General features: G+C 36.5%; 1 protein-coding gene across 1 annotated transcript in view; it reads left to right on the forward strand.

Moving 5' to 3' along the window:
• The window catches only part of HACD2 (3-hydroxyacyl-CoA dehydratase 2), a 104,840-nt gene that overhangs the window by 57,636 nt on the left and 33,599 nt on the right, over positions 1-13,605 (forward strand). Inside the window, exon 4 of the mRNA XM_030330670.2 lies at positions 12,085-12,173. Coding sequence (XP_030186530.1) covers positions 12,085-12,173 — 89 coding nt within the window. The remainder of the gene's footprint in view (positions 1-12,084; positions 12,174-13,605) is intronic.

Below are 13,605 nucleotides of genomic sequence, written 5' to 3' on the forward strand. Positions count from 1 at the left end.
AAATGATTCTACTTTTTCAACCTTGTCGTTAGATCTTGGGTTATTTCAAGTAAATGACCATTGGATCAGCTTCAGTCTTTTGAGAAAGCTTTACATAAAAAGAATTTTCAGAGTGTATTGAGACAAAATCTAATAAAATTTTAAAGTAGAGATACAAGAAAATATTTTTTATCCCCAATATCCAGAGTACTTATGGGTTATTAGCGTAAGTAAGCAAAAAGTGACTATAAATCTAAGAGTTCAACTATCAATCTTATTTGGTTTTGACAGTTTTATTAAATCTTTTTTTTTTTTTTAGTGAAAAGCTTATGATGTAGTCTTGATGGTAAAATATATATGAGCCATCCATAGTTCAAGGCTGCAATTAACAATCTGGCCTGAAACACCTGGAATGCTGTGGACCATAAAAATAACTGGATGGCAATTTGCTATTGAAATGCTAACTACAATACAGAGTTTGAAAGAGTTTCTGTGACTTATAATTGACTCACTGTGTTCTCTTAGAGAACGGTTTCTAGTATTTTTATGTTTTCATGTTATTCAAAATGTGACACCCTTTTCTGTTATCTTTAGAAAGGTGGGAAATAGGTCTCATTTTTTTCAGGTCTGTATTTTGCTATCATTCAGAGATTCGACTTTCAGTAACCTTATTCTTAGAGAGTGGAGACCCCAAAAGTAAACAAATGAAAAGCCTCTGGATATTTGATAAAGCCCTCAAAAAGCTCATTTCCTTCAAAGCCCTCTGAGTCCTCTCTTGGAGCCAATTTAGAATTACTTTTTACATGTGAGAACCTCAATTAAATGAAAGAGCAAGCTGCCAGTGGCAAACACTTTGACAGTTGGCCATCTAAAACAGTAGACTGTATGAAAGACATTCTAGTAAACTAGAAACTACTGTAGTCAAAGCCATTTAATATGTAGGGATGTGGCTCAAAAACCGAGCAACTGGTTCTGTTTCTTTCGTGTACACTGAATTACAACTGGATTGATTTCTCTCCTTGCATTGGCCATAAAGGAGCTCAGTGCCAAGTTTGTGGTCTGTCCCAAACTCAAGTACACAGGCTTTCTCCTCATCTATTTAGGTGTTAATTTCTTCCATTGTTTCAAGATATTTTCCCTACCCTTATTTCCTCTAAGCCTAGCTTCCTACCTTCTATTTTTATTATGTATTGTTGTGCTTTTCCAGCTCTTCTCAAGTTTCCTTAACGTCTGTAAAGGTGGGGGAGGGGAGAGTTGTATAGTTTTACTCCAGGGATTTGAGAGTAAAGGCGAAATAGCCTGCCATAAATGTGAAATACTTATGAAGTCCCCTTTTTTATGTTTTTTTTTTTTTTAACGTTTATTTATTTTTGAGACAGAGAGACAGAGCATGAACGGGGGAGGGGCAGAGAGAGAGGGAGACACAGAATCTGAAACAGGCTCCAGGCTCTGAGCCATCAGCACAGAGCCCGATGCGGGGCTCGAACTCACGGACCGCGAGATCATGACCTGAGCCGAAGTCGGCCACTTAACCGACTGAGCCACCCAGGTGCCCCCCCTTTTTTATGTTTTAATGTAAAAATGGATATCCGCCCTCCCCCCCCCGCCAAATTTTTTTTTTCAGGGAAAATGAGTGAACCAAGACAATGTAGTGTGTGTGTGTGTGTGTGTGTGTGTGTGCGCGCGCATGCATGCTATGGCTTTATCTCCTAAAGTAGAATTGCTTATGTAGGGGTAAAATTCCAATGAAAAATACTTTGACTTGTTCATGCAACACAATGCAACTTAGTATTGACTTTCAATAAGTCCAACAGAGCCACTTTCTCCTCCAGTATTGAAAATGTTTACTCTTTCTTCATTTGAATACTAGATGAAATAGTTGGTTTGCATTTAGGGCCTGTGTTGAATGACTCTTACATTATCTTTGAACAGTAAAATCACAGTCAGGGTGGTGAGTAGCCAGGAGACCTAAGACCACCACTCACTCTGGTGCCCACAGTCACACTGAAATACTGGGTGGAGTCGTCTACACTAGTTTTGTATCTTATTTTCTTTGGGTTGAGTTCATACAGTTGAGTTGGAGTAAGTTAACTGCTAGTAGGATGTCACTGGATTAGACCCTGCTGTACATCTTTGGCTTATACATGCCCCAGTTTGAGAAGCACTACAGTGCTTAAAATTTTGTCACATCAAGGGAAAAGATTTAATTCTAACTGTACATTTCTTTCCAATGTTAGACACATGACTTATCACTGTTAGGTGATAGGATTTTCTCATGTCTCCCTCCCTTTTTATCCATTTCAGTTTAGTCAAAGGTAAGCATGAATGCACTTAGTCCCACTATCCTTTTAGCACAAAGAAATATAATGCCCTCTTACAGTTTAGTACATCTTTTAGAAATGCTAACCTCAAATAAATCCAGAGCTTTTCATATAAATACCATAATTTTGCTATTGATTACAGTGTAATACACAAATTTCTTTTGTCAGAGCTCAATAAAGTAAGTGTAGTTAAGTAAAATGTACTGAAAATTGCTTTGGGGGTGGGGGTGGTTAGGTACTGCAACCCCAAGAGGCATGGCCAGTTTTCTAGGTTCTGGGAAAATAGAAAAGAGAATTGCCCTTCTGTCAGTCCTTCTTTAAAAAAAAAAAAAAAAAAAAAAAAAGCCATTCATCTTCCTTGAGTACCATACTCTGACACTTTTCTTCATTTTGGCCAGAAATATTTTATTTCTCTGAGATTAGCTTGTACTGTAAGAGAAAATATTTAAGAAAATTCCTGTTTAAAATTGGAATTAGCTCAGTTTCAGAATTATCTTTTTGCTGGTGCCAAACGTTTAAATTCTTGTCAGAGTAATGATTTTATTAATTTTGAAATCAAATTCATGGATTTTACTGGTGCAAGCAATGTGGAAAAGTACAAAGAGGAAAGTTTAAAAATGACTCCAAATTCTACCATTAGAACTAATCTTCATTACTATTAGGTAAACACCATTCCAGAGAGGGTTTTCTTCACATATATATTAATATAAGGAAGAAAAAAATAGACGGATGGAAGAATCAAGATAAATAGCTCCTGCCTTACATGCTACTTTTCCTTAAAATTATTGAGTATATTAAAAATAAGTATAAAATCCTCTTACCATGAGAGATATTTTATTAGAAGTCTCTTAAAGCTTAACAAAAAGATATAAAAACTTAGATTAGAATTACGTTTGGCTATATTTTAGTTTCAAGCAATATCTCTTAATTCTATTAAGGAAATAAGTATGGTCACTTCTCCTTTCATGTCTTTTTCCCTGGCTCCCATTTTAAAATTATATTACCAACATGTTATTGTGGCTTATAAACATTTACCCAATGTTCTATGACCATAATTACCATAATTATTTAATCTTAGCTTTATATTTGAATGGATTCATTGCCTACTATGGGCCCTTTGACCATGACTTCTCCATTCCTGAATTCTTTATTTTGATTCATCTCTTTTTGGGCTGAATTTCTGACAGCATGTGTTTCTTAAGAAGGTTGGTTGCATAGGCATTATGTGGCAAGTTCTTTCATATTTAGGGATGTTTACCTTTTGTCATTGTGCTAGAGTTACATCCTTGTCTGGGTATAATATTCTTGAACATTCTTTCCTTCAGACTATTGTAATGTTGCTTTATTGTCTTCTGACATTGGATGTTGCTGTGAAGTCTGAAGCAGGCTGATTTTTTTTTACCACTTTGTAGGTAACTTGTTGGTTGGTTGGTTGGTTTATTCATTCATTTATTCATTCATTCATTTATTTTTGTCTGAATCCCTGAAGTATTTTTGTAACCAAGAAATGTCTCGGTTTTTTTCATTCACTATCTTTTTTTTTTCCCTCCCTCTGGAACATAGTGTATTTTCTCAGTAGAAATTTTGTTCTTATATTTCTTGGATTGTGCCTGAATACATTTTCTGTTTCACATATTGGGTTCTCTACTTTGGGGTAGCAATTATCCTTGTGTTGGATTGCCTTTGTTGTCCATAATGATTATCTTCTTTCCAGTTGCTCTAAGTTTTTACTTTCTCCCTAGATTCAATGCATGCTTTATTTTTTTCCCTTATATTATGTTTGTATGGGTGCCATGCCTCTCCGTCTTTCTAAAGTATGAACATCCCTGTCCAACCATTTTATTTGCTCTGATACGGATGTTACTGAATTCTTCCTGGCTGCCTTTCTACAGTGTTTAATATTCAGTTATTTTCCCCTGTGAGCTACAGTTTAGAACCAGAGTTTTCCTGTTTTACATATTTTTTCTACACACTGAGGGCATAGGGGTAGGGCTTAGGAGAGTGCATGGATATTAAGGCATAAAGTCTCAGTAATTAAAACAGTGTATATATGTATAGAAGAAAGATTTTCAGGATATTTTTTAAGGGGAGAAAAGCAGAGTATAGAACAATGTGTATAAAATGCTGCCATTGTGTAAAAAGTTGGAAAAAAGGATCTATATAAATACATCTTAATACATTCATTTACATATTTGCTATTATATACCTAAAATATATCTCTGGAGTGATAAATAAGGAATTAATATTTGGCTGCCTGTGAGAAAGGTGAGTGGCAGTAGGATGGGATTGGGAGGGAGACTTTTCTCTCTGTATCTTTTTATACTTTTTAAACTTTGAACAATGCATGAATGACTTATTTAAAAACATGAGCTCTTCCTTCCCTTCTGGGATATGACTGTTCCATGCTAGGATTCTGCCATTTCTTAAAAAGTGTATCCTATTCCCACAGGGAACTTTGTGCTAGTCCTCAAGCTCAGTGTGGGGCCGGAAAGGCTTGGCATCCATGAGGTGGCTCCTGGTTAGTCACATCCTCCACTTTACCATCACCTTCCAGCCTCCACGTCTGTCGTACTCTGCTCAGAAATTTATTTCTCTCCAAATCTGATCCTGTTGGTGAAAATTCTCAAGATTGTGTTGATTCACCAATATCATTTTTGGGAGATGGGGATAGGGTAGGAGGTGTGCAATAATCTTTCCTTTTTTGGCTAGAGCTTTTAAAAATATATGGCATACAGTTGTTACCCCATTCCTTTTTGGTTGCTACTGTTGAGTGTTGTTTTTGTTATTGAATATTACTATTTTTAGTTTAGTGGATATGGTATTTAGGTAGGGAGACCCTGGTTGCACTTGCCATCATTTAGTTTAATTTCTGGCACCAACTTTATGTCTCCTGCCTTGCTTTGGTCTGGCCTCCATTATGCATGTATTCCTTGATGATTGGCTCCTTTTCGGGTGGTGGGCTCCAGCTGAACACTGTTCTGCTCTGCTCCCAACTTACGTTGCCTTGCTGTACCTGACTTTCAATCCAGTCTTGGTCACAGGTAGCCAGTCTCCTAAGCCCATTAACCTGGTCCATCTGAGGGCTGTGCCAAGCAGGGTGGATTTCCAGTGCTGCCCACCTCTGCAGGGCTCACAGATTGTCCTCAAAGCACCCTGGTTCTGGAGAATCAAACTGATTGCCAGATTCCCTTTATACAGCTTTTGCTTAACACACACACACACACATGCACACCCCACACATATAAACACTTGTGTTTCTTTTAATCTGCTGATGTTTTGCTTCAAAAGTTCATTGCCCTTTCAACATAAATTCCCATAATTATTTCTCAAGTTATAACCTCGCCTTGCCAAAGATGTGCACTGCTGATAGAGATATTTTTCTGAAACAAGAAGCGATCATGCCATTCTGCTGTTTACAAATGTTTAGTTGCCTCACATCACCTTCAGGCAAAAGTCCTAAAATTAAGACATATCCCAAAACAAATCAATTACAGCCTGAGAGTGTAAATTCATGAGGGCAGGGACATTGTCTCATTTACCATTGTATCCCCATCATGGAAAACAGTATGTGGCACAGAATAGGTACTCCAAAAATATTTGTTGAATTCAATTAATGCATAATAGATGCGTAGTAAGTCTTTTTTTTTTTTTAATGAATTTTGGCCTAGCGATGGCTTACTGATAAGATTGAAGAAACTCTCCTTGTCTGAAAACAACCAATTTAAGTAATCAGCAACCAAAAATCTGCAGTTTCGGTAGTTTTAACATGCTATGTCATGTGTTCAAATAAGAGATAAGGGCATAGTAAATGCAGTCACATCGAAATTGACTTCAAGAAGTCTAGAAAAGAAAGAGGATCTGGTCTGTCTGTGCGCTTCATTCCACAAGAATTTGTGATAACTTCTACATAAAATATAATAATGTGGTATACTTCAGATTTGGCTTGAAATTTTGACTACCACATTAAAAAAGGGCAATTGAGAAGGGCACCTGGGTGACTCGGTTGAGCGTCTGACTTCAGCTCAGGTCATGATCTCACTGTTCGTGGGTTCAAGCCCCACGTTGGGCTTTGAGCTGACAGCACGGAGCCTGCTTCAGATTCCCTGTCTCCCTCGCTCTCTGCCCCTCCCTGATTCGTGTGTGTGTGTGTGTGTGTGTGTGTGTGTGTGCGCGCGCGCGCTGTCTCTCAAAAATAAACATTTTGAAAAACGGGCAACTGAGAATATAACCCTGTATGTTAACTATACTAAAATTAAAAGAAAATAATAAAAGAAAAAGGGCAATTGAGTTATATAACTCCTATCAGTGGAGAAGAGTAAATATTTCTTAGCATTGATTTCTAAAATATATTTCCCACCTGGGGCTTTATGGAAGGGGCATGGAACAGAGTGTATATTATACTAATGCATACCATTCCTACAGCAAATAATGATTTTTTTAACAGTTCCTCATGAAATCCAGCTAAGCATAACATTAAACCCAACTCAGTGATATCAGTTCTGTTCAGAGCAAAGATGATATGGTCCATCTATGTTGCCTTCTGTTGTTGGTCTGGCTTAACTTCAAGGATAAACTTGGAGCCCCTGGCCCTAAGATGGTATCCCATCTGGTTCAGTAGAGCAGGCATTTTGAGATTGGGCTGTCAGGCTAGGACCAAAACTTCTGTTTGCTGGGTGACTGGTTGAGGTAGGCTCATATGCCATAGAAACCAAGTGAGAATTGGTGTGAATGACATCATTTGAGGGAAATTCAGGTGCCTAAATAGGCAGTTTCCTGAATAGGGAATTTAGGAGCACCTGTTAGCAAAGCCATAAACATCTCTGCATCTGCATCAAATTAGAAAGCGTTAATCAGCTTTTTTATTCCCTAACTTATTAAGATTTAAATTTACTGGCTTTTTACCCCCTAACTTACTAAGATTTAAATTTGCCGTTGAGGGTAGGCTAAAGCAGCCACATTTCTATGCTGCTGGTGGGAGTGTATATTGATACAAACGTTTTGGAAAGCAATTTGGCAATGTATTTCAAGAGCCTTAAAGGAATTCATAGCATTTGACCTAGTAGTTCTACTTCTGGGAACTATCCCAAGGAAATAATCCTTAAAAAAAAAAAAAAGTTCTAAACCTCAGAAATTTTTAAGTATTATTTGTAATACTTCATTACTTCATTTATAATATCAAGAAATTAGAGCAATTTAAATGTCTTACAGAAGCAGAATAGATAAACAAATATATTCTGTTCAAAGGAATCTTATGACTCAAGTTAAAATATTTTGGAGAATATGTTGTAAGAAATTTTCTTAAAATGTTAAGTGAGAAAGCAAATTACAGAGTACAAATAATAGAAGTTGAACTGTATTTTAAAATACACTTAACGACACCTAAATGGTTCAGTTGGTTAAGCATCCTACTTCAGCTTGGGTCATGGTCTCATGGTTTGTGAGTTTGAGTCCCACATCAGGCTCTGCCTGACAGCTCAGAGCCTGGAGCCTGTTTCAGATTCTGTGTCTCCATCTCTCTCTGCCCCTCCCTCACTTGCACTCTGTTCTCTCTCTCAAAAATAAACATTAAATTTTTTAATAAAATAATAAAAATACACTTAGAAGTAAAGACTGGTAGGAAATATTTACCAGGAACATTTATTACCTAAGGAATAAATGTTTTTGGTTATTAAAACTTACTTTTAAGAAAAACAATCACAGTTTTTGATTAGCATTTTCAAAGGGAAGACCTATATAACTATATAAATCTTTGTATTCTCTAGGAAAAAGAACTCTATAGTAAAGAAGGGGTAATTAATTATACCCAGGTCCTACTGAATTTCAGTATTCACCCCTCACGGCAACCAGATCCCTCTGTTGAAGTTGCATTTACCAATAAGCATTCTGATTTCGACAGCAGGAAAAAAGTGCCCCCAGATGAGGGTCTCTGAAATCCCAACCATTCAGTTATTACAAAGGCTGTGCCTCTCATATAAGTAAATAAAGTGACATTTTGGTTTATTAACTAGACTCTTATGAATTTGATTAGTCTTGAGTCAGTCTCCCAGAGCCTGATTTTTTGCTCACAAATGGGATAAAATTAGGTTTTTGAACTTGGAAATCTGAGTTCCAGATCCTGAACTTCTTGATTCCCACTAAAATACAGCAACAACCCTGAAGCACTTTTCAGACCATTAGCAGTCTAGCCCATTGTTTCATTGGCAAAAGAAGAAAGAGCAGAAATGAAAGAGAAAATAATATTTTTATGTGATGAGCTAGTCTTTGAGTTAAAAAAAAAAACTAGAAATACTGGTGGTCTTTCCTCAAGTAGTAAATGCTTAATAACTCACTTAGGAAAGCCTTTGATTATGGATCTTTAGTTTTTCTGGTAATGTAAACTATAATATAATCTGGCTAAGTATATTCACTTAATATTTGACTAACTTCTTTAGCAGTGTTACATATATCACCAGGCTTTGTAGTTAATTCACACATTATTTTTTTTATAAAAGCTTTATTCATATAACAATTCACATATACAATTTCCCCACTTAGAGTATACAATTCAGAATTCACACAGTTGTGCAAACTCTTACCACAGTCAATTTTAGAACATTTTCATTACCGCCAAAAGAAATCCAATACCCATTAGCAGTCATTCCCAGTTCCCTTCCTAACCTTCTAGCCCCAGGTAACCACTAATTTACTTTCTGTCTCTATAGTTTGTCTGTTCTGGACTTTTCATATAAACCGAATCATGTAACATGTGGTCTTTTATCCACTGGCTTTTTCATTCAGCATGTATTCAAAGTTCATCAATATTACAGTATGTATCAGTGGTTCATTTCTTTTTATTTATTATTCATTATGTTTTACTTTTATTTACTTTATGTCTAATGTTCCGTTGTATAGCTCTACCACATTCTATTTATCCATTCATCTGTTGTTGGACATTTTTATTGTTTCCGATTTGAAGCCAGTATGAATACCACTATGAACATTCTTTGCAGGTGTTTGTGTGAGCAATTTTTTTATTTTTCTTGGGTATATACAGACCTAGGAGTAGAACTGATGAGTCATATCGTAATTCCATATTTAACATTTTGAGGTACCGGCACACTGTTCATTCTCCAGAGTAGCTACACCAGCTTATAATCCTATCATCGATGTGTGAGGGTTCCAATATCACCACATCCTTGTCAACATTTGCTATTCTCTGTAATAATGTATCTGATGACTGTAACCAACCTAGCAAAGTATATCTTATTATGATTTTGATTTGCATTTCTCTGTTGAGTAATGATTTGAGCATCTTTTCATGTCTTTATTATCCACTTGCATATCTTCTTTGGAGAAATATCTATTCAAATTCTTTCCCCATTTTTTAACTGGGTTCTCTTTTATTGTTGAATTGTAAGAATTCTTTATTTTGGATATAAGTCCTTTATTATATACAATTCATGGATATTTTCTCCATTCTGTGGGTTCTCTTTTCACTTTCTTGTTGGTATCCTTTGAAGCACACATAATTTTGATGAAATCTGATTTATTTATTTTTTCTTGTGCTTTTAGTGTCATAGCTAATAAACCATTGTCTAATCCAAGATCACAAAGATTCACATTTCTTTTTTCCTCTAAGAGTTTTATAGTTTTAACTCCTACATTTAGGTCTTGATCCATTTTGAGTTAATTTCTTTCTATATGGTATAAGGAAGTGTTCTAACTTTATTTTTTGTTTTTATTTTTTATTTATATTTTTTATTTTTTGTCCAGTTGTCCCAGCACCATTTATTGAAAAGACAGTTATTTTTCCACTGAATTGTCTTGGCATACTTGTTGAAAATCAAGAATTATAAATGTGAGGGTTTATTTCTAGACTCTCTATCTATTGGGCTACAAGTCCATACCTTTATTTTTTTTTTCATTCATTCTACAAAGATTTATTGAGCATCTTTATATGGCAAGCATTGTTGACATGTCCATGTTACTTGCTTTTGGAAACTAAATCATTCCTCTCCAAAGCCCAAATCTTCTCCAAGAAACTCATTCTAACAGGATATAGTATCTCTTTTTCTTAATGAGTTGTGAAGTGATTTCCTTTCATAGCTACACCCATAGAGACAATTTTATCTTCGATTTGTACACAGAGTTTTGGCAAGTTGTTGTTTGTTTTATAAATGTTCAGAAGTCTGAGTATGTTTTAGAAGGCTTAGAAGAATGAAAATTTGTCTGGGATGGTCCAGTGGATGTAATGAAGATGGGTTGGTTTTATTTTAATTTTTTAAATGTTTATTTATTTTTGAGACAGAGAAAGAGAGAGCATGCACATGAGTGGTGGAGGGGCAGAGAGACAGAGAGACAGAGAATCCCAAGCAGGCTCTGCACTATCAGCACAAAGCCTGATGTGGGACTCAAACACGAACTGTGAGATCATGACCTGAGCTGAGGTCGAACGCCCAACTGACTGAGCCACCCAGACGCCCCAAAGATGGGTTAGTTTTAGAGTGAAAGGAGGATCTGCAGCCATGATGAGAGTTCCTGTCAGGTGTAGGGTGGCCCACGTGTAACTTGAAAGGTGCAGAAAGTTGGTAAGTCTAGTTGTTGTTATCAGGCCAGAGAGAAATGGCAGAGGTGAGGGTAGTGGAGCTGCTGGATTGGGTGCCCATTTACTTCTGTTTCCAATTTTATTTAAATTAAAAAAAATTTTTTTTTAATGTTCATTTATTTTTGAGAGAGAAACAGAGAGACAGAACACAAGTGGGGAAGGGGGAGAGAGAGAAGGAGACACAGAATTCGAAGTAGACTCCAGACTTTGAGCTGTCAGCATAAAGCCTGACTCAGGACTCCAACTCATAAACCGTGACATCATGACCAGAGCTGAAGTTGGACGCCCAACTGACTGAGCCACCCAGGCGCCCCTCTGGATTTTATTTTAGAGGGGCAGTTCCTTGCCAGGATAAAGTTACAACAAGAAAATGAGGCTTACAGATACTGGCTTATTGCTGGGTCTAAGATGACCTAAAGGAGGCAAGGGTTTTTTTGCAATGGTGGTGGCTCGTCTTTCTATAGGGGTTGTAGTTGTAAGAATTGAAGGGGAAAGCCAAAGAAATGTAAACTTAGCAGAATCTAATGATTATCTAAAATAACTCAAGATGATTCCAGTGTTACAACTTTCAGACTTTGGAAGGATAATTGTACCGATGCTTACTGTAATGAACAAGGTGAGGAGGAATTGCTTATATAGATTACAAATTTTGATTTTGGTATGCTTATTGGCAAAGTATTTGAGTAAATTATAGAAGATAACTATTAGATAGTTCGGTATCTAATAATACAGTATAGATAGTATATACGATATCAGGAGTTGCTAACATTCATTAGTTATAAATACAGTTGGTTTCCCTTCTATAGGTGCCTGTTCATTTTTGAAACCCATATTGTAAAATGACCTTTCAGTGTCTAATTTTAGAGGTTAAGCAATGGTTTTGCTTTCTCTATATGATAAGTGTAAAATATATTGCACTTGGTTAGGGATTTTGACAGGCTTGAGAAAGGTACCTAGATTCCATGGTATGCTGTTGCCATTAACAATATTGTTTTGAAAAAAAAAAAAAAAGCAGTATTATCGTTTTGGAGGGAAAAAGTTTTAATACTGAAAAACAGTTTATATGCCAATATAGATAAGTTTTAGTTGCTCAAGATGGTTTTATGTCTAAACATTAAAATCGAATGTTTCAGAAAATTTATGACATGTTGAAACTTGGTACAATATACGTTTATTTACCCATCCTAAAATATCTTTCAGGAATTGTTCCATCTTCTGTTGTCCTGACTTCTTTCCAGGTGATGTCAAGAGTTTTTCTAATATGGGCGGTAACACATAGCGTAAAAGAGGTAAGTGTTTATGTAGACTAGAATAAAATCCTATCAGCACTAACAAATGCTGGTCAACTTTTCTCTCTCACCATGTGTGTTATGGCTAAAGATGGAACTCTAGGTCATGTCAACATAGCCCAAATAAAATTTGTATTTGCTGTAGCAGTTGGGTTACTGGTGGGAAACACAGTCCAGATATACAGTGTTATTAAAGAGAAGACTGACTAAATGATAAAGTCCTGCAGTCTTACTTCCCATAGAGATTTGGATGATGTGGATGTGGTCTGCAACTCAGTTATATTTGGGGGGTATCTTGTTTGTATCCAGCACACTAAACTCGACATCTGCACCCTTATAGTGGGACTATTAGGGGAGTAGGGGATATTAATTCAGTCCAGAGCACTGCTTTTTATAGGGCCAGGAGAAACAAACTTGTTTCCACACCGCCCACCAGGACTCGTGGAATTCCCAGTGTGCCAAGTGGTTCTGGAAGGGGGGAGTGCTGTGCAGAGGGCTGGGGCCGTATGTACACAGGCAGGCCCAGGGATGCTGAGAGAAAGCCAGCATTACCATTGGTGTGGCTCCACAACTAAGCTTTCATTTTCTGGTTTTGGAGAAGGGGATTATTTCTCTGTATGTTTCTCCCTTTTTGAAAGACCATTATTTTTTGCTAACATCATCTTCAGGTAGAGTACCTGTAGCCACTAGGAGGATTCATTTTTCAGTTTTTCAGTCCCAGTAACCTAGCACCAGCATTATTGGAATCTTTGGGGTTCATGAAATGTGCTTATCCATTAGCATTATTCTGATGTTTTCTTTGTCTTCTTCTATTCTTCTAAAATCCCTGTCAAAACATTTTGGTTTTCAGGATTTATTTTGACAGTTTCATTTGTATTTCAGCTAATGAGGGGTAATTTTTTTTTCTACTTTTTATTGGCATATGATATACATACAGAAGAATGCACATGGCTAATGAGTTTTTAATCAAAGATGATTAAGCTAAGTTATTATTTTTGTTACATTCTATGAACTTTGCAGATCCAAAGGCTTTTTTTTAACCTCTCTCACTTCTTGAAGATGTCTAAACTTTATATGCAAGAAAAATGTAAAAACAATCACATACTTTTAAAAAATCCCAGTCAGTTAATATATACAGTGTTCTGTTAGTTTCAGGTATAATATAGTGATTCATCAATTCTATGCATTACTCAGTGTTCATCATGATGAATGTGCTCTTAATCCCCTTCACCTCTTTCACCCATCCCCTTCTCATAACCATTGTTTGTTCTCTGTGGTTAAGAGTCTGGTTTTGGGGGACACCTGGGTGGCTCAGTCCATTAAGTGGCAGACTTCGGCTCAGGTCATGATCTCATGGTTCGTGACTTCGAGCCCCACATCAGGCTCTCTGCTGTTAGACCAGAATCTGCTTGGGATCCTCTTGTCTCCCTTT

The sequence above is a fragment of the Lynx canadensis genome, chromosome C2, assembly GCF_007474595.2.
Source record: "Lynx canadensis isolate LIC74 chromosome C2, mLynCan4.pri.v2, whole genome shotgun sequence".
Classification (NCBI taxonomy): Eukaryota; Metazoa; Chordata; class Mammalia; order Carnivora; family Felidae; genus Lynx; species Lynx canadensis.